General features: G+C 36.2%; 2 protein-coding genes and 1 pseudogene across 3 annotated transcripts; 2 read left to right on the top strand and 1 right to left on the bottom strand.

Annotated features, from left to right (window-relative positions):
• Window positions 1-32: 32 nt before the first annotated feature.
• On the top strand, window positions 33-4,736 carry LOC111489709 (probable serine/threonine-protein kinase mps1). 2 transcript variants are annotated; one of them, XM_023138044.1, is made up of 6 exons: window positions 33-354; window positions 715-1,104; window positions 1,242-2,218; window positions 2,707-2,907; window positions 3,576-3,737; window positions 3,886-4,736. In XM_023138044.1, the coding sequence occupies exons 1-6, from the start codon at window positions 201-203 to the stop codon at window positions 4,459-4,461; spliced, it is 2,460 nt and encodes an 819-aa protein (XP_022993812.1). In that variant the 5' UTR covers window positions 33-200; the 3' UTR covers window positions 4,462-4,736. The 2 variants fall into 2 exon arrangements, with proteins under 2 accessions (XP_022993812.1, XP_022993813.1); XM_023138045.1 differs by having other exon boundaries at window positions 34-354; window positions 724-1,104.
• A 394-nt stretch (window positions 4,737-5,130) lies between these two features.
• Window positions 5,131-12,454, bottom strand: LOC111489711 (histone-lysine N-methyltransferase ASHR1). The gene is made up of 15 exons (XM_023138048.1): window positions 12,008-12,454; window positions 11,097-11,242; window positions 10,550-10,684; window positions 10,334-10,388; window positions 10,112-10,230; window positions 8,776-8,864; window positions 8,577-8,658; window positions 7,744-7,845; window positions 7,529-7,619; window positions 7,334-7,453; window positions 7,080-7,186; window positions 6,931-7,000; window positions 6,019-6,082; window positions 5,644-5,830; window positions 5,131-5,381 (listed from the first exon to the last, which is right to left on the bottom strand). The coding sequence occupies exons 1-14, from the start codon at window positions 12,105-12,107 to the stop codon at window positions 5,665-5,667; spliced, it is 1,446 nt and encodes a 481-aa protein (XP_022993816.1). The 5' UTR covers window positions 12,108-12,454; the 3' UTR covers window positions 5,131-5,381; window positions 5,644-5,664.
• A 23-nt stretch (window positions 12,455-12,477) lies between these two features.
• Window positions 12,478-17,200, top strand: LOC111489716 (annotated as a pseudogene).
• The last annotated feature ends 7,058 nt before the right edge of the window (window positions 17,201-24,258 follow it).

Raw genomic sequence — 24,258 nt, 5'->3', positions numbered from 1 at the left:
CTCAATAAAAAAGCCCACTACAGTTCAAAGCGATCCTTTCAAAAATCACTGTTTCCCTCTCTTTCCCTCTCTTTCCCTCCCTCTGTAACTCGCACCAATATCTGGATCGAGATGGTTCGGAGCCGAAGTATCTATAATTAGAACACTTCCCTCATCGTTCTTCTCTTTTCACTATCCAGAAATGCCGTTCGGAGCCGACCATGGACAGGGAGGCTAACCTTCCGGTCCCGCTCGCACTTGAGAAGAAAGTGAGCCGTCAGACAAACTCAGAAACTACAACCTCGTCTTCCTCCTCCTCATCGCCGGACTTCCTTCGGCATGTTCAAGCCGCCTTCAAGCGCCATCAACTACTTGGTGAGTATTTATGTGTTTAATAACAATTTAATGTGTTAGAATATGTTATAATTGAGCTGGTGTTAATGTATGCACTCTTGATTTGGAGCTACTGTAGGAAGAATTTCTTCTTGTACTCTACTGTCTATTCGCCAAATATTGTACGGAAGCTCGAAAAATTAGCTGTTATAATTTTCACTTTCGTGCTTGGTTGGGGGAATTAGACAGGAACGCCTTGTTTCTTTAGAATCAAGAACATGCGTTAACTACTCAGGAAGAAATTTGATTTGTGTAGCTTTGAGAAATATTATATAGGATCTCACGCCAATGATTTTAGGTTTATGGTTGTTCTTCGGTCCATTATGACAATCAAATTATAAGGAATTTCAGGTGTGACGCAATCAAATAGTTTAAGACCCAGGCGCTTGTTAGTTCCCCAAAGAGAGGTGTCAAGGAACCCACGTTCGGAGGCCAGGCTTGCAGAAAGTGTGAGTCGAGATCATGCAGTGAAGGATTTGATTGAACAGACGAAGAGTACAATGACTATTATTGGTGAAACTCAAGATGAATCAATAACGCGGCCTTCCATGTCAGGCCTGATGACCAAAAGCTTTGATGGAAGCTTCATATCTGATGCCCACAGAGATGAACTTGTACGTGGTGTTGGTTGTCAATCAAGGAGCACATCATCCGCTTTAAATACAGGATCCCAGCATGTTGATGGTCAGAAAATGGTTCGGTTTTCTGTTAAAACCAACAAGATATATCAGGGTAAATACTGGTTTCCTATATTTGCTTGTTAATATATCCTACCTTCACTTCAATGGTATTCCACAAGCACTTGTGAAATTTGATGGCAAGTGGATTGGAAAACTTATCATCTCATATGCGTTCACTTGCTTTGACAGAGATGGATTGGATGGCCGGCCGCCAAGGAGAAGCTTATAGTGTCATCAATCATGGTGAATGTAAGCACCGAAGTTTCCCAAACACAGAGACAGATATGAACGTGAAGAACAATGGTGGGGTTTCAATGTTGGCACAAAAAACGCCAGCTGTGGAAGAAAAACTCAAGCGATTTGAAGACTTTTTGACTCAACCAGTTAGTCAACCTTCATTTGATCCACATTGTGCAACCACCACGTCTGTTCACTCAAATTCAGTGCTTATGCTTAATTCAACGACCTATAGCTCTCATTTGCATCAAGAAAGTGGTGGTAGTATTGCTACCGAACCTTTGAGTGACTTTAATGCAAATATTCAACATGAAGCTAAAAGAAGTGTGTTGCCAACATCAGGATCTTCTCTAAAGGACATTACGGACGAGGTCAAGAATGGTAAAGGCAATGATGCCCTACATGCTCAGGGTCTTACTGCTAATACAGAAAATGTTAGAAGCAACTATGACATCTCTAAGGATCAGAGGGAAAAGTTAGCTAGAGATAGTGATATTTCGAAACATTCTTTGCAACACGATGATAAATCATATGAAGGCAAATGTTTCATAGGGGACGCCACTGACACAAAGTCCAAGGCCCAAGTACACAGAAAGGCAGTTTCGGATGTGAATTTGAACCCCTCTGATTCAGAAAAACAAGAAAAAGTGGCAAGTGGGAAGAACACATCAACAACTCGTAAAAGGAATTATGATCCAGACATGTTTTTTAAGGTTAATGGAAAGCTTTATCAAAGACTTGGCAAGATAGGCAGTGGAGGAAGCAGTGAGGTTCACAAAGTTATCTCATCAGATTGCACGATATATGCACTTAAGAAAATTAAACTAAAAGGTCGTGATTATACCACTGCTTATGGGTTCTGTCAGGAGATTGTGTATTTAAATAAGTTGAAAGGAAAGAATAACATTATACAACTTGTAGATTATGAGGTATGTATCTTCATCATGATATCTTTTATGTCTTTTGCATTCATATTTACAGCTCTCATTTTCAGTGTTCGAATGTTGATCATCTTACTATCTCAGCCCATGCTTTAGGCGTTTGAGCCATAAGTAAAACCGTAGAAGGCACTTGACATTTTTTCCTTGTAGCTTCTAATAGTCAAAATACTTTGGCCCCATTTCATACATTTTCACATTTAGTTTATATTTTTAAAAACTAGACGTATTTGCTTAAAAAATTTCTTGTTTAGTTTTCCTCTTTCAGAAACATGACTATGCATTTAAAACATTTTTGGTACACTAAATTGGAAAGAAAGAAATCATTAGTAACACTTAATTCATAAAAACTAGAAAACTAAAACCAAAATGATATCAAATGGAATCGGTGTTTGATCATTTTGTGTCTTAACTGTGAAATATTTATCGGTCATTCATGTACATTTATGTCAGGATTATCTAAGAACCTCTCTTTTTAGGTAACAGATAGGACTTTACTTCAGGATGTGTTGAATGGCTCCACGAATCATAAAGATGCTAGGGTTAAGGATGATGGATATATATACATGGTGCTAGAGTATGGCGAAGTTGATTTGGCTCACATGCTCTCACAGAAATGGAAGGAAATTGACGGCTCCGATCAGATAATAGATGAAAATTGGCTTCGATTCTATTGGCAGGTGATCCCTTCTTCCCACTTAGAATCTAGCTAAGCAATAAGTGCACGTTTATTAATGTTCCCAATTATTTTTCGTTCTCCTCGGCATTTATGAACAATTTTTGTTCCTAGCTAATGGTTTCTATTTGGCAGTAAATTTTCATCTTCTTCCTGATATATAATATATCACATCCATTGAGTCATATCAATACTCTGTGTTCGGACACTATTGTATTACTTGTACTCAGAATTGAAGTAACATTCTTTTTTCCTTTGGAGAAAAACAAAATCTTCTTCCTGATATATAATATATCACATGCATTGAGTCATATCAATACCCCGTGTTCAGACACTATTGTTTTACTTGTACTCAGAATTGGAATAACATTCTTTTTTCCTTTGGAGAAAAAAAAAAATCTTGAAGCTTTCATATTTAAACAGTAAATTTGTGGGAAAAAAAAAAAAGATTACCATGTTTAGCTGTGATAGAAGTTGAATCATCCACGTGCTTTGTAATTTTAGATTTTGTTAGTATAAGATTTTGTGCATGTGGATTGTTTTGATTGGTTTCGTGAACAAAGAATCCTCACTGTACCTGTACAATTTCTCATTTGTTTCCATCATTTGCAACATTTTCGTGCTCTCCTTATAGATTGATTGTTTCATAGTAAATGTCTTTATACATGGCAGCAAATTCTTCAAGCTGTAAACACCATACACGAGGAACGCATTGTTCACTCTGATTTGAAGCCCGCAAATTTCCTTCTCGTCAAAGGCTCGTTAAAACTAATTGACTTTGGTATTGCAAAAGCCATAATGAGTGATACTACTCATATCCAAAGGGATTCACAGGTGAATATCATTTGATGCTCTCCCTTGCTTTTGTTTATACATGGCGGATGTACCTGGTACAGAATATTCCAATGTGCAATAATGCAAAGGTGTATCACTTTTTGTTCATATTTGTGATGATTGGATATTGAATTTTTACATATCACAGGTGGGTACACTGAGTTACATGTCACCCGAGGCATTTATGTGCAATGAGAAAGATGCAAATGGAAACACCATCAAGTGTGGTCGATCATCTGATATTTGGTCCCTTGGCTGCATTCTTTATCAAATGGTTTATGGAAGGACCCCCTTCTCCGAGTATAAGACATTCTGGTCGAAGTTTAAAGTCACTACAGACCCAAATCATAAGATTAAATATGAACCCGTTGGCAACCATTGGCTTCTTGATCTTATGAAGAAGTGCCTTGCATGGGACCGCCATGAGAGGTGGAGAATTCCTCAGTTACTTCAACATCCTTTCCTCGTACCCCCAGTCTCCCCACACCTATCCTTATCTCAAGACCAGAGTTCCAAACTTCTGCAACTTATTGCCGAATCTTGTGAAGGTGATCAGGAAGCTTCGTCTCTGCGTTCTCAGCTTCAACTTCTCCTCAACTCTGTGCAGCCGATTACATCTCTGTTAATAACTTCTAAAGACAATCAAAGTGAGCTGTTTTCCAAATCGTCAAAGAACTATTTTCTGCTCTACAAGGATGTGGCATCACAGAAGGATGAAAGGTGAAAGTCCTGCTTTTGTTTCTCGTTCAAGGAGTGGTTTCGAGTTATCTTCAGCATGAAACGTGGGATTCGATCTTTGAGTAGCTGGTGATGGATAGAATATGAGGCTTCTCCTTAGTAGATGTTGCTTTTGCCTCTCCAGGTTCGGTGCACTAGAGCAACTAATTTACTTATCGGATGCTGGATGATCAACTTATTGCCTGTAGCATTTGCCAATATTAGTTTACAATATAAATTGTTCGAGAGCTTTGACGATGTAAATATGTTTGTGGTTATGTTCGAGAGCTTGCCATTTATGTTGAGAAAGAAACCATGCATATAGCTGGCTATAAGTATCCGCAAGTTTCCCAATAGGGATTGAGATCGAGATCTCTTGTTTAATCTTGTGAAGAATGTTTTTTCTAATTCTTGGTGCTAAATTGACGTTTTTCAGGTTGAACCAAGTAGCAAGTCATTTTTCCATGAAGGGTAAAGGTGTTTACGTAAGACTCATATGTTAAGTACTACGGACATCCACAATGATACAAATTGTTCACTTTGAGCATAACCTTTCATGGTTTTGTTTTTCGATTTCCTTAAAAAGCTTCATTGAAAAAACTTCGTACCAATGTAGATGTATTCCTTATTTATAAACTCATGATCAACCCTTTAATTGAGGGATGTGAGACTCTTCTTCCAACAATCCTCAACATCATCTCTATTCTAAAAGTGAGGCCGGTTCCTTTCAACCTTTGCATTGTAATAGTCAAACATGATGAACTTACATTTGGCAAAACAAGAAAATGAAATCTATTTATAAATAAAATAACAACAAAAGAACAGCGATGCTTCTGTCTATTTAAAAAAAAGTTAGTTCTGTCGAGTCAAAATCTTTCTCTGCAAATCTCGAACCCGAAACCGGAAGGTATTTCGAGAAGTGTTCACCTGCAAGAAAACCAAAACAACCACATATTTTGTAGTTTATATGATGCAATTCTCCTAAATATTTTGTAAACATGTCTTAAATTATTTTGTTGTGATCAAGTTATTAATTTCTACACAAGAAAGAAGGTAGTTTTTAGTGTTATGAACAGGCCATTTCACCAACATGTCTTAACCATAGGCAGCCATTAACGATCAAGTTCATATTAAGCACAGAGAGATGCAGCCAAGAAGGGTTCTATATGAAGGATGGATATGAACTTACCCCTTAAAAGTAATGGCAGGTCTACTCGTCCTCCATAGACGAGTGTTTATAAGAAGCTTCAGCACGAGCTTCTTCCAACTTTAACAGCAGGTCCTTCATGAAACTTGAATTAGTTCCATGAGTAATTCGCAGTATATCGAATGCCTCGGTATACGATTTTACAGCATCCTCTGTATACCCAAGTAGCCTGCAAATTGAATGGCATCACATATTTGATAAGTCAAATGTAAGAATTTCCCAATTCTTGAAAAGAAGCCAGCTCTTACAGCATTTTCCTTAAAAAATCCTCCAATATTTTCTGCTATTCTCAGTGTTTTCTGGCTGTAAAAAAGGGAAGGAATAGAAGATGATACAGTATCTTGGTGCAATACTAACCATTCCAATTTCCCACAAGTATAGAACTGCAATCCAAGCAATGGATGGATCCCAGGGTATAGTTCTGCAATCAAAGAGATCTTTCTTACAAGATATTTTATAAACTATTGAACTGTGGATTCATTGCATAAGATCAGACATAGTCAATCAAGCACAAGTAAAACTACAAGTTTGTAACAGTATACGAGGAGCACTCTCTGGGACCATCTTGAAATAACATTGCAACAGTCCAAGCCCACCGCTAGCAGATATTGTCATTTGTAGGTTTTCCCTTCAAGGTTTTAAAACGCGTATGCTAGGGAGAGTTTTCCACACCCTTATAAGAAATCCTTTGTTCCCCTCTCCAACCAATGTGGGACCTCATAATCCACCCCCCATAGGGCCCCGTGTCCTCATTGGCACACCCCCCAGTGTCTGGCTCTGATACCATTTGTAGCAACCCAACCCCACCGCTAGCAGATATTGTCCTATTTGGGTTTTGTAACAGCCCAAGCCCACCATTAGATCTCACATCAGTTGGAGAGGGAAACGAAACATTCCTTATAAGGGTGTGGAAACCTCTACCAAACAGATGTATTTTAAAACTTTGAAGGGAAGCCCAGAAGGGAAAGCCCAAAGAAGACGATATCTGCTAACGGTGGGCTTGGACTGTAAATGATAACTCTTTCTTAAAATGCATTCTCACCTCCACGTTTACCCTTCATCCAACATAGGTGTTCGAGCCAGTTTACCTAGCTCATACTCATAAAAAGGTTTAGGTTTAGTGACCAAGCCCACAAAGAGACATTAAACCTGGTCATCTCTCAAACTAAAATTTGCAGTTGTACCAAGCAGATGATCCACTTTTTATCCAAAAGCAATTAATTTACTAGAATAATAATAATAAAAAAAACAAAAAAAAAACAGACATACTTTGATAAACTGAAATTGTCAGTTTACAGTATAGTAGAGCTTTTGTCCAATTCTCTAGCTCCATCGAAATCTGCAAGAAACATCAGAGGTATGATACACAAATAATTATAAACATAGGTAAGCAATTATAATAAGCATTCTTAACCTACCTTGAGAAGCTTTTCTCGAGTTTGCATCAAACTAATGGAATAAGGATGGCATAATATTTTTTGGAGTTCCTCAGTTTTTTCATACATAAATAAAGCTTCTCCACAATCTGAGTTTGGTTAAAGATGAAACCGAATGCAATAAAGACCAGACCGAGCTTATTCAGATCAAAGAGAACACCTATGTTCCAAAATATTTTATCGGTGACAAAAACCCGACGACCATTAATGATTTATAGTCAAACATAAAAGGATACTTTGGTGAAACATAGAAGTAGAAGCTTCATCTGATATTGATTTTATTTGACTAGCAATATTTTTTATCTCTTCCTTATTTCGAACAAGCCCACATTGTTGGCATGTGAATCCAGTGTCATCTGCAGAAAAAGAAAACAAAGTTTGAAATAATAGCACGTTCTCGGTTACTGGCCGAACAGTGAAATATCACGTACCAGAATTACGAAGCAGGAAACCATCACATTGGTCATTTTTGCACCTGTATCCTTCCAAAATTGCACTTTCTTTGATTTCATCTTCTTGATCCTTTAATTTTTTGAAGGGAGGAAAATGATCAAACAAATAGAAATTCTTAATCATTTAGATCAAACATAATGCGGTTCAAATCAAGGATGAAATACATCTGAGAGATGCAATTATTGGTTACAACTTTAACGCATCGAGAGCATGTGCAAGTGAATAAGTAGTTTTCTTTAAGAGCTTTCTGCCGAGTCATAGTGCTTCCAGCAGTTTCAATGTAACTGATCGACACCTAATGAATTATCACCGGATAGATATGATTAGACCGGGAACTGGGGAATATAAATCATAAAACAACACAGACTAAACAACTTTAAAATAGAGCTACTGATACGAAATAAATAAGGTATATTAATCATTCAATGGATGACAAGATACATATATGTTATTTAGATTTAAGGAGGTTCTATTATATTTTTTAAGTTTTAGAGAAGTGTCTTTAAGACTTATAAGTTACAATTAGCTAGTGGTCGTTATGATATTGATGGCCATGAAAGTCACGACCTTTCAATTAACCATACGTTACTATAAAGTTTATTTTCAAGGCTATAAATAGTCATTCACGTTATTCCTTTAGTATGAAGATTTTGGATATTATAATGAAAGTTGCATATTATGCTTCTTCAGCCATGAGCTTATTCTTTTGCATTTCTTGTGTTTAGATTTGCACGATAGAGTTATTCAAGTAGTCTTGATCAAACTATCTTGTGGAGTGATTTGAATCACGAGTTTTATTTACTCTTGATCTTGATCATCAAGTTAATATGTTTCTTAAACTTTCCCTTGGGTTGATTTCTTATCGCCTTTGGAGTTCTTGGATAATTTTAATCTGGAGATCTAGTTCTTTAAGAAGGTTTTTTAGATCAAATCCCAAGAGTTCCATATCAGCTATGATACAAATGATCCACATCACTAGAACCTAGAGAACTAGGGGGAAAAAATGTATATAGACAGAAGGGATACCTCAGCACCTGCGGGTATATGTTGCACTGCACGGACCACAGCAGATCTTCCCTCAAATACCAAAACAGCATTGGGCAAGCAGCTAAGTACCAAAACCACATAGTGACTTAGTTGATTATTATGATGAAGTTTCTTATCAAAAGAATTATTATGACGAAGCAATGAATGTAAACATCGAACATGTCGTGTGAGGAGTTACCTATGATTTATAATGGAGATTACAGGATATAGTCCAGTACCCAAGGGCCTAAGTTCACTGTCACATATGGTATGTGCATTACATGCAAGCTGCATGCAAATGCAGGGGGTTAGTCTTCAGAACCGACGCAAAACTGATATTGCCGAATCTTGTGGTTATGGAAAATAAGATTTAGCATTATAACTTATTAGGCAAATATATCAAATAATAGCAGCAGTGGAAGTACACAATCCTGAAAAACCAATGTTTGAAAGACGACCTCAATAAATTTACGCGAAAAGTTGTTAAGATACTAACAGTGAATTTCCCATCTTAAAGTGCATGAAGGCTAATGTGATCTTCATCCAGCTAAGGGTCTGTAAGAGCTCAAGCCCATCGCTAGCAAATATTGTCCTTTTTGGACTTTCCTTTCGAGCTTCCCCTCAAGGTTTTTAAAACGCGTCTGCTAAGGAGAGATTTCCACATCTTATAAAGAATGTTTCATTCTCCTCCTCAACCGATGTGGAATCTCATGATTCACCCCCTTCAGGGTCCAGCATCCTCGCTAGCCCTCATTTCCTTCTTCAATCAATGTGGGATCCCCCCCATTTTGTGGAGCCGTATGCACTGCACAAAGAATGCCAGTACGGTTGTTAATCCTATCTTTTTTATTCTCTTTGACTCATCATGATCATGCGAGATAGAGAAAACCATTTATTAAATCATCAGTGATCCATCAACCTGCTAGTTCTTTTTATGAGGGACAAACAGAAGAATTGATCCTGGAAGAGGGAGAACTACTGACGCTGCGCGAAACCATCACAAAGGTTTATGTACAAAGAACAGGCAAACCCTTATGGGTTGTATCCGAAAATATGGAAAGGGATGCTTTTATGTCAGCAAAAGAAGCCCCAGCTCATGGAATTGTTGATGTTGTAGCGGTTTCCCCCCCAATCCACCCCCTTCGGGGCCCAGCGTCCTTACTGGCACACTACCTTGTGTCCACCTCCCTTTGGGGCTCAACATCCTCGCTGACACATCGCTCGGTGTCTGGCTCTTATACCAATTGTAACGGCCCAAGCCCACCACTAGCAGATATTATCCTCTTAGGGCTTTCCCTCAAGATTTTTAAAAACGCATCTGCTAGGGAGAAATTTTCACTCTTATAAAGAATGTTTCGTTCTCCTCTCCAACCGATGTTGGATCTCACCAGTCTATTAATGAAACTATTGTTGGAAAGTCCAATTTATTAATAAGAATGCTAAGAACACACGGTTGTTTAAATTTAAAATTTTAGGGTACTAGTGAGTAAAAGTCAAGCTCAGTAATGTAGAAATATAAATGTTGAATGTAGAACCTTGGAGAAGTGTCTTGCTATTTCTTTCACGTTCATTTCTGGCCACTGCAGGATCAAATTCACAAGAGTTCCCATCTGAGCATACAACACCAATTGTTTTTCATCTATGCCAGACATGTCTGATTGGAAAAATGGTTAAACAAAACAAAATTACCAAGTTTAACGCTATCGTTCATATAGCAACGCATTATTCAGGGAGAGAAGTTCATAAAATGAGGATACGATCTATTAGTGCCTCCACCAATTTATAATTGTCTGTTGCGGTCGTAGGTATGACCTGTCGATAAAATCATGATATGTTCATATAGCAAATTATTAAGAACAATGTAAATATCTAGAAGCATTAGAGTAATAATTCCCAACAGTAATTCTCACATGATAAACATGGAAAATGCCATACAAAAAAGAGTTCTTGATAAAAGTGGAGGTAAAGCTTACCTTTTCACTTTGCAGTTTTCTTCGAATGAAGAGTTTGATAATCAACCTTATAGATGGAGTAACAGATTTATGCCTATCCTTGTCGAGCCTTGCAAGAGCATCACATTCAAGACGATGCAACTTCCACTCTGACTTCTGAAAGTCATTGAAGGAAAAACTAGTCAAACCCGATTGCTTAATCATGCTAAGGTGTTCTTGGATGCCAAGCCACTAATACAACCCATCTTCCAGTCACAACATAAAAATTGAATAGGAAGAATAGCGAAGTTGTCGAATATAAATGGCATTCGGTCACACTCGTATCAACGGAACAAATTTTTCTTCTTCTTCTTCTTCTTCTTGAAAGAATTGAGTGTTTGATCAAAATGAATATGAAAACATACTTCCAAACAAGAGTTACATGTCTTAACATTGCTCAGAAGTTATCAAATTGTTTGGTTGCACAATCCTAACATATAAACAAGTTACAAGCAATGGTTGATCTTTAGGTCAGTGGTGCATATAATAGTGGAAAAGGAATAAGAAATACTCCATCTGTCTCACATACCTGGCACGTACTGCTGCAATACCATGCAACTTTGCAAGCTGAGCATTTCTTGAGGTTTATTGATGCAAAACATCGGTCACATCTGGACTCAACTGTCGAGTTGTTGGGGACGCAAACATAAGGTTCTTGGCTAATTATTTCTTCTCCTGCAACACCAAACACGATCCTATAAACTTTTGTTTACGTTGAAAGTTCATCGGTAGATACTAACAACACCTAGCATACATTGAACTGCATTTGTAGAATGAGGGTATAGCATAATTTTAATAGAGTTTCAACGTTGATCTCTCTCTAGTTTGGTTATTAATTATTTCTTCAAGGATATTTGTATAAATTGGGATGCATTGAGGCCCCACGTCGGTTGGAGAGAGAAACGAAACATTTCTTATAAGGGTGTGGAAACCTCTCCCTAGCAGATGCATTTTAAAACCGTGAGGCTAACGGCGATACGTAACGAGCCAAAACGGTCAATATTGCTAGCAGTGAACTTGGGTTATTACATGTACACATGTCTGGCCTTGTTCCTTTCTGTTTTATAATTTTCTTTTCACTCTTTCTTTGGATTTTGCATCTTTTGAACATTTTAGTTCAAATGGATCAAAAACTATAACAATCAAGCTATGGCATATAACTAGAATGCTTCACACTAAACCACCTCCCAATCGACTTTTCATAGACCCAGGTTCTTAAATAGGAAGTAGAAGCCTTTGATTGGCTTCATTTTTCCATTTTCCAGCCCAGTTTTGGCCATTCGTGTCAACGCAACAGCGAAGAGTTCAAATTTATCTAAGCAAGTAGAAAACAAATTGAGCCCCAGCACTCAATAGCTTGAGCAGCTTTAAAAATCGCTGGATTTCAATAAACAGAGAATACAATCAACACAAACGACGAGAAAGAAGAAAGAGAATGACCCGGATGAAAATTTCTGGTGGTGAAGAGGCTCCGGCCCTTCTCCGGCAGAACAGTAACCGTTAACCCACGGTCGTTTAGAGCATTTTGCAAGCCCTCCATGAATGCCGGAAGCACAGAGCGCCAAGCACCAACAATGCCGAGGAGGTCTGAATTAGAGGTAGCTTCTTTTTCCCACCAGCGACAAAGTGGAACGACCCCCACCTGAAAATCAAGCAGTTATATGTAAATTGACCATCAAGTTAAAGCAAAGAGACTAACCCTAAGAAGGTCGAAGCCGAAACCCGAAAGTTGAGAAAAGAGGTTAATGCTTTGATGTGGGCGCGAAGAATAATTAGACCAAATGATGATTACAGAGCGTTGCGGCAAGTCACTTCCCGAGTTTTAGCAAAGTTTCATCCTCCATGAATACCGAAAGCGGCATGCCCAACTCGCCCGGTTAATATTGAATTCTTCCCACCCTCTCTTCAAGTTCTCGCACCCCGCTCATAGCCACAACTTCGATACTAAAAAATGTTTAAAACGGAAGGTAAACCAACTAAATTTTGATTTTTTTTGTTGACCCATTTCACAAATCAAAGAATTTAGCTTGATCTCTAGTTTCGATTAATATTGGACCAAGCCAGATTATACGTCTCGCAACTTCCTTTAAAATGAGTTTTTAGTACGGAATGATATGATGTGCCAATATTATACCCTAATCCATGTGTAGTAAGTTGGATTATGCACCTCATAATAACATAACAGGAGCATTAGGAAGACCAATACCTCAATAGAAATTTGGAGGGATGAATGTTACAGAGAAAATTTTGAACTTCTAACTTGTATAGATCAATAATATATGAAACACAACTCAAAACGTGATGCTTTACCATGCACGTATCATGATTATTTAATTTGACGGGGGGTGGCGAATGTCAGCCTAATCCATTTGTTATGCATGAACGAGGTATCAATATTGATTTCTCCGCACCAACTTACTAAATCTTGCAATGGAGGCTCTTCAAAAGAGATACAAGACGCCCATGACATGTTAACCATCGCTACGATTTCTCCAGCCTAAATTCTCCGTCGTTTCGGTCTCCGAGGGGAATTCTTGCTTTCGTGCCCATCCCAGGTTCGTTTCAATACATGTCGGGGTAGTTTTCCTGAAAATTTGTGTTCATTGTGTTGATTTGAGACGAATTTTACTTTGCTGAAGTTGGGTCGAACTGTTCTTAAAGATTTATGTTCTTTTTTTTTTTTCCCCTAAAAAGAAGTTGGATAACTAAATGGGGTGAGAGTTTAGAAGATTAGTATTGATCTTCTTCTGGAAAACAGCGAGGGAAAGAAGGAGATTGTTCTTTCTATCATCTGCTTCAGCAATGGACACCAGTCCAACCTGTGCGTTGATCTTGAGTGGAAAAACGGCGGCTGACAATGAAACTGCCAAATTGCTCAAGAGGAATGACACTTTGAAGCTCCCTGACGATACTGAATTTCGGTTTTCTTGCATTCAGAAAGGGATGAATTCCTGGAGGAAATTGGGTTTCGAATTGATTCGTATTTGAATGCTCTTTCTACCAATACTTTTGGTAGATTCCTTCTACTCAGGATATCATTTCTCAGTGAGTGTAACGATGCATTTCTTTTTCCTCCACGCCACTTATTCATTCTTTGACGATCCAGCTCTCTCTTGTAACAGCAACTTCAGCGACCTTCCCCTGGGTACAGTCTGTGTGGCTGATGTTCAGTTCAAGGGAAGAGGTGAGTAGTGCTCATAATCATGTATGTTAGTCCTTGAATTCCTCTTTGTATTGAAAGTCATTATGTGGATTTAAGTGAAGGTCGATCGAAGAAATTGTGGGTATCTCCCCCTGGTTGCCTTATGTTTTCCTTTACTATTCAAATGGAAGATGGGCGTATTGTTCCTCTGTTACAGTATGTGATATCTCTTGCTATTACTGTGGCCATTAAAGATCTTTGCGACAAAGAAGTAACTTTTGTCCTTTTTGGCTCATATTAGAAACTCTTACTTGAAATCTTTGTTAAAAAATGGGAACTCAGTCTCTTAGCTGGAAATTTTGATAAACTGGTGGTGCTAAATTATGAATGAAAAGTTCATGTTTTGTTTTTTTAATCAAAGCAAGGAAAACGAGTGGTGTTAGTTTAATAGAGCACAGATGTCTCAATGGCTAAATAACCAAACCTTAGGAGGGGGGAATGAACTTGCACAGCCCAAGCCCACCGCTAGCAGATATTGTCTTCTTTAGGCTTTCCCTTTCGAGCTACCTCTCAAGAGTTTTAAAACGCGTCTATTAAAGAAAGGTTTCCACACTCTTATAAAGAATACTTCGTTCTCCTCTCCAACCGACGTGGGAGCGGTATGCCAGCGAGGACGTTGGAACCCCAAGGAGGTGGATTGTGAGATCTCATCTCGGTGGGGGAGGAGAACGAAGAGAATGAAACATTCTCTATAATGGCGAGGAAACCTCTCCCTAAGAGACACGTTTTAAAAACCTTGAGGGGAAACCTGAAAGGGAAAACTCAAAGAGGACAATATCGGCTAGTGGTGGGTTTGGACTGTTATAAAAAGATATGGTAATAGTCGGAGGAAACCGTTTGTTTGAAAGAAACTAGAGGGACTTGAGGAATAGATAGGGATTCAAGTCATGGTAGACTAGCTTCCAACATTCAGAACTGGTCTAGTACACTATCGAGATGATTCAACGCCCTTGTATGTTTCATTATTTCTACTGTGCCAACTACACTATCCATTCCATTGATGTTATGAATATTATTTGTAAATGGTGCTGCACTTGAGTTGAGGTTAATACTGCTCATTCTCTGTGGGTTCGTACAGGGTTTACCCTCTATTGATTTGAAAATAAAGTGGCCAAATGATCTTTACGTGAATGGCCTGAAAGTTGGAGGCATTCTGTGCACTTCAACATATAGATCGAAGAAGTTCAATGTTACTGCTGGTGTGTTGGTTTCATTTGGTCTGATCTTCTTCTACAGCTCAAGCCCACTTGTGAACGGATGTTGTCTTCTTTAGGTTTTCCCTCAAGGTTTTTAAAACGCGTCTGCTAGGGAGAGGTTTTCACACCCTTATAAAGAATGTTTCGTTCTCCTCCCCAACCGATGTGGGATCTCACTGAGGGGAAACCCGAAAGGAAAACCCCAAAAAGGACAATATCTGCTAGCGGTGGGCTTGTGCTGTTACAGTTTTCTCCTTCCAAATTGAAACTTTTAGTCTACCTTTAACCAATTTGAATAGCCTTGTGAATGTAGACAATGACAAACCATCAACATGCTTGAATGAAGCTCTTACAAATTTATCCAGTACACCTTACAGGTTCAGAAAAGAGGATATCTTAGCATTCTTCTTTAACAAGTTTGAAAGATTGTACGATGTTTTCATAAATCAAGGTATTTATATGTCAGTCTAAAGTCTTCGTCATGACAAGGCATTGTCACGTACATGCACGGATTTAGAGCTTCTCCTTCCATCCAACAAATCCTCTGGAGATGGTTGTGAATTATGTAAATTTTAAGCAGCTAACACTATTTTCCAAAAGAATTTGAAATCATCCATCTCTCTTCATTTTCCCTCGTTTCTGAATGTGTTAATGTGAACACCATTCTATCACTTCCTGCTGTTCATTGCCTTAAGGTTTTGTGCATGATAAGCATTTGCCTTCTACTTATGGCATAAAGGATTGGAGGATTTCGGATGAATAATTATACATAAAGGAAATCTTCCAAAGTTTTCTAGCTACATATCCATCAAGTTTGTGAAGATGATAGCTATACCATATATGCAATGTGGAGGTGTGAGAGAATGCTATTAGATATTGTTCATATAAGATGTATATATGTTAATTTGGTGTATTCATTCTTTCCTTTTATGTATTGAGTCATTCTCCTACATAAGAAGGCTATATATCTTACTCTTGAATCATTGGAATACAACTATATTATTCCATTTAAATTTAGATGATACCCGAGCAAGAGATTTTGTGTTCAAACGCCTTTGATGTCATGTCCTCCCCCATTAACATTGGTTTCTACTTGTTGGGTCATCTACAAATTTTCAAGCTCACAAGTGAGTGGAGTGTTTAAGTATATAATTGATTGGTGATTTATTGTTACCTTCCTAACATGCTTGTTCTGTTTATCTCATGTTTGCTCTGCTTCAGTTTCAAAATTTCCCTGGTGACCTCATTCTCACTAAATCCGTGAATAATGCCACTTTGTTATCATCATTTTTTGATTAAGTAGGGTTTCGGGCTCTCGAGGAACTCTACTATCAGACATGGTTGCACAGGTAACTCAACACGTTCTGTTCCAGGATTCTCACGATTATGCTTTGTTGTTTGCATTGTCTTTACTTATGTTTCATGGAACGAAAAACCTCCTGGATTTGGACTATGTTGTTCGATTTTTTTAGTGCTTGATGTCTATGAGCTAGGACTATTGTGCAAGTTATGCCAAGTAGGCTTTATAATTTTTTTCCTATAGATATGATTTTGTTACATCTGTCTATGTAGTGGGCAAAGAGTTATTGTACAGAAGTTGAAAATGTTGTCACTATTCAGGTACGTCAGATCTGATTGACAGCTCTAGGATTTCGTGAGATCCTATGGAAGCCTCTCCCTAATAGACACGTTTTAAAACTGTGAGGCGGATGACGATACGTAATGGGCCAAAGCAGACAATATCTGCTACTAGTGTGCTTGAGTTGTTACAAATGGTATTAGAGCCAGACACTAGACGATGTGCCAGTGAGGACGCTTGGCCCACAAGGGGGGTGGATTGTAGGATCCCACATCGGTTGAAGAGGGGAACGAAGCATTGCTTATAAGGGTGTGGAAACCTCTCCCTAGTAGACACGTGTGCTTGAGCTGTTACAACTATTACAACTTTAGTTCTTAGTTGTAATTGTTTATATCTGGTCGGTTCCTGAAGGGTGGTCTTGGCTAAAACTTATAAGAAAAAAAAATTATGTCCTTACTAAATATTCAAGTTAGTAACGGAGAGTTCTTAGGTCACCATCTTCTATGATTTTCATGGTTTTGAAAACTGGAATTGAATGCTTATTGGTTCAGAAATTTGCTTGTTTCGTTATACAGGGGTTGACATCTTCAGGATATTTGCTAGCTATTGGAGATGACAGCCAACTGTGCGAGCTTCATCCAGATGGGAATAGGTAAGTACTTGAATTGATTCAAACTTGGACTTGTTTTTGAAAATATGGATATAAAGTTGATTACAAACGAACGATTTATAGGTAGAAGTAGCGTCTATAAGCTTAATTTTCAAAAATAAAAAATAAAAAGCTAAGACACCATTCGATAACGATTTCGTTTTTAGTAAACATTGTAAATTGGGAAGGTCTTTACAGCAATAATGTTTATAAGCTTAATTGTCAAAAACAAAAAACAAAATGGTTATGAAACAAGATCTAAATTGTCGTTAACAAACGGGCCTAAACTAAATCGTTATTGTTTACAAAATCGACAATGAAGTTCATTTCAAATTCTTCCATGACTAAGAAACAGTGGTCAATAAAGTTTAACGTCTCAAAGTGCTTTAGAATCAATTATAATGATTGCAAGATGACTGCCCTGTTAGCCATTCAATCAATACCGTAGTTTCTGCTAATACTCATTTCGCTGAAACTTTTAATTCTTCATTGGTGCTTGAATGTCCTTTTGAACTAAGCTGGCATGCATCACTCGCAACCCCAAGCATGAATTCATCTCCAAATGCAATGACTGTAGAGATTTGATCTTAAATCTAATGATCATGTCATCTTCCTCTTGTTCTTCCGGAGGAAACTGGTGTGAGAATACTGCTTTTTTTTTTTTCACTTTGGACTATGAGCTGTATGGAATGGAATCATGTGCAATACAAAGGAGAAAGATTATCTTACCTTTTATGATTACACAATGAGATTCTACTGAAGATGTAAATATTATTCATATTTAACCTTACTAAGGAGGGTCCATGGTCAAGAACATGCTATATTTTAATATCATCCCAATGAACGTGAAGGAATTTCTAGTGGGACGATTGGTATAATCAGTCAGGCAGTCAGTCAGCAGTTCTTTTTTATTAGAAATTTAAAGAATTCCTTTGCCACTTTATTGCCAGCTGTTGAGCTTGAAATGAAACTCCGTTATGACAGAAGGTGTTGTGTTGTGATGGTGAAACGGATGCAGCTTATTTGAACTTTACAACTGTGAATTGAGTGAAAAAGAAACAGAAGGCCAAAAGATTCTTGTGGCGAGGCGCCATGTCAGACCCAGAAACTGGTATGTCTTCTTCTGTCTATTTCCCTTATACGGCTATTGGAGCTTTTTGTTTAGGGTTCACTATCAGAAGAGAGAAAAAAAGGGCTGGTTTGCCACATGCACAACAGTGGATGGATTGAATAAACAAAAGGGGTCCCATATTAGGATTGTGCCCAATAGTTTCATGTCTTAGCTTCATCAATATCCCGTATTTGTCGTATTTGTGATATGTAACGGCATAAGCCCACCGCTAGCAAATATTGTCCTCTTTGGGCTTTTCTTCAAGATTTTTAAAATACGTCTGCTAGGAATAGTTTTCCAAACATTTATAAAGAATATTTCGTTCTTCTCCTCAACGATGTGGGATCTCACAATCCACCCACCTTCGGGGCCTAGCATCCTTGCTAGCACACCATCTCGTGTCCACCCCCTTCGGTACTCAGCCTCCTCACAGCACATCGTCCGGTGTCTAACTCTGATACCATTTGTAACAGTCCAAGCCCACTCTTTGAAGTTTTCCTTCTGGTTTCCCCTCAAAGATTTTAAAACGCATATGCTAGGGAAAGGTAGGATCTCATACCGTATGTTTGACTATATTATTAAAGCTACATGGCAGGTTGATTCTGAATTGGTTAACGTTTTTGGTAGTACCAGTGAGTTTCCAGGGTATGTGATATATGCTTACCATATTATTATGGCTACATGGCAGGTCAATTTCGAGCTGGTTTGGGTGTTTGTTTGGTAGTGTAAGCATTAAGATAATGGCGTTAACAACACGAAATGATCAGAAACTGAGTCAGTAGAAACTTGATGAAACTTTGAGATGACCCATGTCTAAAAAAGGCAGGTTTGTAGAGTTTTGGGAGGCTGGGGGCCATGGAAGGACAGAGTTAGCGGTGGGGAGGTGTCCTGATGTGTGGAGTTGAGGTAAACAAAAGCTGCAAAATGAGGGGGAAGCCAGCAACTGTGAAACTGGGCTTGTGTTGAGCTTATGACGATGATGATGCAGTGCCAAGTAAAATTCCCTGTTCTGAGTTGCCGCTGTTTCAGCCTTTTGTCTCTCTCTTCGGCTCTGTCTTATAATATCATCAACTCACCCTCAATGATGCGGTAGGTGTATGGTATCCTTATGATTTATGATGTCGCTTCCTTGACACAAAAATCCATTACTTCTCTGTCTTGTCGTCTTGGAAGTTTCTATTGGTATGGCATTGATTGCAATGTTGTAGTCATGATCATAATAAGATATTGTTGCAATGTATTGTCAATTTTTATTGTGGTTTTCGACTCTATTCATGGAAACATTACATTGGTTAGAGAAGATAACGAAATATTCCTTATAAAGATGTGGAAACGTAAACCTACTTAATGTCTTTTGAAACTTTGAAGGGAAGCTCGAAAGGAAAATGTTATTATTTTCTATTTTTCTTTTATCTTAATTTTTCTTATTTTCTTTATCAGGCACGAATAAATAATTATTATTAATAACAAAATTCAAAGCAATTTTTCAATTTAAGGGTTTAATCCCAACTAATCATCCACTGAGAAAAATGCAAAAGGAATAAGGTGAAAAAGGGGTAAAAATTTTTTGGATAAGTAATAATTGATGGTAAATATAATAATTTGATTTGAAATTATTTGGATTTTGTGAAAAGGTTTTGATAGTAAAAATAAATAAATAAAACAAAAAATTTATTTTCACTCTAATGATTGGGATAGTAATTTTGTAATGATTACTCAAGACTTCTATAAAACTCTTATAAAATTAAACGTAAAAATATTGAAGGCAAAAGGAGTAGAAGTGAACTAAGTTGACTATAAGTCCAAAGTTGACCAGCGTACTCGGGTCCAATTGAACCCTAAGAGACTTATTTGATGGGTCAAAAGCTCGGGTGACCTCAACACAGGTCTGATAAAGAATTCAATGCATGACTAAGCCAATATATCAATATATGCATTTAAAGCTAAACTAACTATTTATTAAACGGATAGAATAATGTTTAAAAAATATTAAAAATTATTTTTTGGAATATGAAAATGTAACTCATTTAGGTACCTTCAAAATTTAATGCTACAATATAAAATAAATGAGTAGAGTTTATAAATAAATATAAAGTAGTATACTATTGATTTATTTTAATTGAATGATTAAATTGTTTAAAACGATTAAAAAAAATGTGGAGGCTAATTAATGAGGGTTGTGATAAATAAATAAAGGTTGCCACGTGGCATAAAGTGGGTTGACTGAAGCTGAAAAAGTGGAGGTGGTCAAAGTAAAGAGGAGATGTCCGTGATCATCTGCGCAGAGGAATGCCCTATCATCTTCTTGTTTTTTCTACTTACGTGTCCACCGAAAGTGACGTCACCCACCCTTCCAATCACGTGCTCCCTATCTTGCCGCATGTGATCACTTTTTTTTATGTTCCCCTCACCCTTTTTTTAAATATATTTTCCCATCCAACTCATCAAGCCACGTGTATGTAGCATATTGGTTGTACTTATTTTTTCAATTTTAATAAATTCATGAATAAAGGAAAATTTTGTTAATTTAGTAACATATTAGACAAATATATATATATATTAAATATTGATTTTTTTGATTAATTTGATCGTTATTAGTTTTATTATTATTTTGAATAATTTTTATATAACAAATACTCAAAACTAGTGGGAGCATTCTTACAAACATCAATTTTTTTTTTAATTAAAAAATTAATGTGTTTGGTGGGGTTGAAATAAATAAATAAATAATTAAAAATTCCAAATTTGATTTTCTTTATATGTGGCTTTCCATTATCATAGGCACCGATCTATGGTGAGTAGGTTTATATAGACTAAACATGATTAATATTTTTAATCCACTTTCGATCATGATCTTCAAAGATTCTCACTTTGGAGCATGAGGATCAAATATTTGAACCATCTTTATTACTATTATTATTTTAATTATCCTCTCTCTACCAATGTTTTAAAAAAATAAATTAATTTGTTTTATTTATACAATTTAATTTAAAATTCAAGTGTTTATTAACAAAACAAATTTATTATTAAACCATTTATAAAAAATTTAATATCAATTATTGAAAAAATTATTAGTATTCAAGTAAATGTTTTGATGGGAGGGTTGAGTTTTCATTAACATGTGTAAGAACAAAAGGGAAAAAGTGGAGAGATTTTCAATTATTGTCTTTTTTCTTAAAAAAACTTTGGTGGTCAAAAATAAAATAGCTGCCTTTTTATTAATTCACGCTTGATTTGACTTTTTTTCCACTTTAGAAGTAATCATTCTATAAAATGTTTCGATATTTTTTTAAATAAATAATAAGATCATTATTATCTCATTTAAACATTATATTATTTTAAATTATTTAAAAAATTTTATTAGTGGAGACTATTATCGTAATCTTACCGTATTTAAATTTTTTTAGAGAAACGACAAAATTATTATTATTGTCGTTGTTGAACTGTTAAAAATGTATTATTGTTTTTAGTTTAATAAATATTTTGATGTTTTATGTTAATTAAATTATATTTGGATGATATTCTAAAAATAGTTGACATTTTTGTCCGTGGTTGGGGTCGTGGGGCGTATTTGTGTGCAAATACTTTTTGGCGGTGAAGTGGTGGAGAATTATTTTATTTTAATTAAACTAAATTGTTTTTTTTTTCTTATTTATGACCGTCACGTATTTTAGTTCCAACTATTTATTTTTCGTGGCTATGAAGCTGTCGAATATTGGAATATCACGTGCAATTCCATCTCCAACTGAGACTACTCGACCGATCTCATCCACTTTTAAATTCGTGTAAAAGTTGGTAATTTTATTGCAGCTCCGGAAGAGAATTACATGATTCTAAAATGGTCTCGAGTATTAGTCAAGGGAAAATGTTAATGCTGATAGATCCCCCCAGATCAAGAGCAGGTTTCTTTAGAAAGAAGAGAGTGAAAGTAGGAGCGCGACCCTAGTTCTCTTGACTGTTTAAAGTCCTGAGGATTTATCAATCTATTGACAGGGCATGACTCTGATACCATGTTAGACGAACACGACTCTCCACAATGGGCTCCTACCCAGATCAAGAGCAGGCTTCTTTAGAAAGAAGAGAGTGAAAGTAGGAGCGCGACCCTTGTTCTCTTGACTGTTTGGAGTCCTGAGGATTTACCAATCTATTGGCAGGGTATGACTTTGATACCATGTTAAACGAACACGACTCTCCACAATGGGCTCTGATACCATGTTAGATGAACACAACTAAGTTTAGGGTATGACTTTGATACCATGTTAGACGAACACGACTCTCCACAATAGTATGACAATAGTATGATATTATCCACTTTATTTTGGGCTTTCCAAAACACCTCATACCAATAAATAAAGTATTATTTATTTATAAATTCATGATAATTCTCTAAATTAGCAGATGTGAGACTTTCATCATCCAACAAAAACATGCTGGAAAACAAGGAGTAAGTAATGGAGCATTGCACCGGGGTACCCTCAACATATATTTATAACTGTATCTCTTACTTATATAATTATAAATATTTTTTTAATTACCGAATAGTTTAAAAAATGCAATTGATAATTTTAAAATTCGAAAAGTAAATACTTTTAATTTATATTCCACGCGTTTACTATTTTGCGGCTGCAGAAGGCACTGCACTGGCATCAAATTCTTAGTTCTGCAAATATATATAAATATATATAATTTTATATTATTTATTGTTTTGCGTTTGGTTCAGTTGTTTTGTTGTCCTACGAGGGCTGAGGGGGAGACCGGTATTTTACTGTTCAAAAAATGCACCCTGCTCTGTAACGCTACAGTACAGAATATTCATACACTGCATTTTGGACGTACATGTATACGTGTCATCGCCCCATTCGACCATCTCAAATCCTCTTCATCTGGACCGTACGTACTAATCTGCCGTATTTCAATACAAACTCCAAAAACTATATTTTTCAATTCTTTTGGTAATTTTATCTTTTAAAAATAGACATTTAAATGAACCTTTTATACCATTTTAATTGCATCAAATAGTAATATCATAAAAGTCACAAATGAGGCGGTGATAACATAAAGCTATTGCTTTTTCATTTTTCAATATCTTTAGATATTCAACGGGAGAGATTTTCGGCGTGAACCATCTAATTGTTCTTTATGCTCTACCAGCTATATTCTATTTTATTTTTTAATTGGCATTTAATTAATAAAATAAGTATATATAAAAATGTTGTTTATAATATTAATTAATAAAATATTTTGTAGCTTTATAAATTTGATTTTGGATATTGAAAACATTATTAAACTCTCCAATTGGGTCACTAATTTGGTCATTTTTTATTTACGAGAAAGGGTTGGTCAAGCTGCTTTTATATATTAAATTAAATTGACTTTTTCTCCAGGAATAAATTAAATTGAGAAAAAAGTTGAACATTTATCTTCTAGAAGATATTGTTAAAAATGTTTTTTTTTTTTATATAATAAATCCTTTTTCCTCATATTTTTTGTGTGTTTATTTTAACAAATTATGGTAATATAGATTTATAAATTTTCAATTCGTAAAAAAATATTAGTGAAACCTCATTTTAAAGTTTATTTATTTCTTTATAAAATCTATTTTTACCTAAAGAAAAAGGAAATAAAATGAGCATTATTTTCAGGCACAAATATAAATAAATAAATAAATAAATAAATAAAATCTAAAATTTATTAATTCGTCTTATCCCTTTTTCTCTTTCTTCCTTTACGTGTTAAAATAACCAGACGAAAATGGAAAAAAGAAAAAAAAAGGAAAAAAAAATTAAAATCCATTTCATTAAGAAGGAAAGAATTATTGAGTCAACCCATATCATTCGAGATGTTTTTCCTTATCCTTCACACACACAACAAAAATCCCAAAAATTAATAAAATTAAATTAAAAAATATATAAATGAAAGATGAAAAGACGAAAAAGCCCTTTAGGGGAGTTCCT

Source organism: Cucurbita maxima, unplaced genomic scaffold (assembly GCF_002738345.1).
Source record: "Cucurbita maxima cultivar Rimu unplaced genomic scaffold, Cmax_1.0 Cma_Scf00014, whole genome shotgun sequence".
In the NCBI taxonomy this organism is placed as follows: domain Eukaryota; kingdom Viridiplantae; phylum Streptophyta; class Magnoliopsida; order Cucurbitales; family Cucurbitaceae; genus Cucurbita; species Cucurbita maxima.
The sequence above is the reverse complement of the archived record's forward strand: the minus strand, read 5'-3'. Positions and strand labels throughout refer to the sequence as shown.

What these genes read in the sequence shown, in the direction of transcription:
- LOC111489709 (XM_023138044.1), top strand. Translation starts at nt 201, where the DNA reads ATGGACAGGGAGGCTAACCTTCCGGTCCCGCTCGCACTTGAGAAGAAA. An exon ending in GGCTTCGATTCTATTGGCAG is followed by an intron (nt 2,908 to 3,575) that starts GTGATCCCTTCT and finishes TATACATGGCAG; the next exon opens with CAAATTCTTCAAGCTGTAAA. An exon ending in ATATCCAAAGGGATTCACAG is followed by an intron (nt 3,738 to 3,885) that starts GTGAATATCATT and finishes TACATATCACAG; the next exon opens with GTGGGTACACTGAGTTACAT.
- LOC111489711 (XM_023138048.1), bottom strand. Translation starts at nt 12,107, where the DNA reads ATGGAGGGCTTGCAAAATGCTCTAAACGACCGTGGGTTAACGGTTACT. An exon ending in CATGCTCTCGATGCGTTAAA is followed by an intron (nt 7,620 to 7,743) that starts GTTGTAACCAAT and finishes AAAAAATTAAAG; the next exon opens with GATCAAGAAGATGAAATCAA. An exon ending in TACTTCTATGTTTCACCAAA is followed by an intron (nt 7,187 to 7,333) that starts GTATCCTTTTAT and finishes AACCAAACTCAG; the next exon opens with ATTGTGGAGAAGCTTTATTT.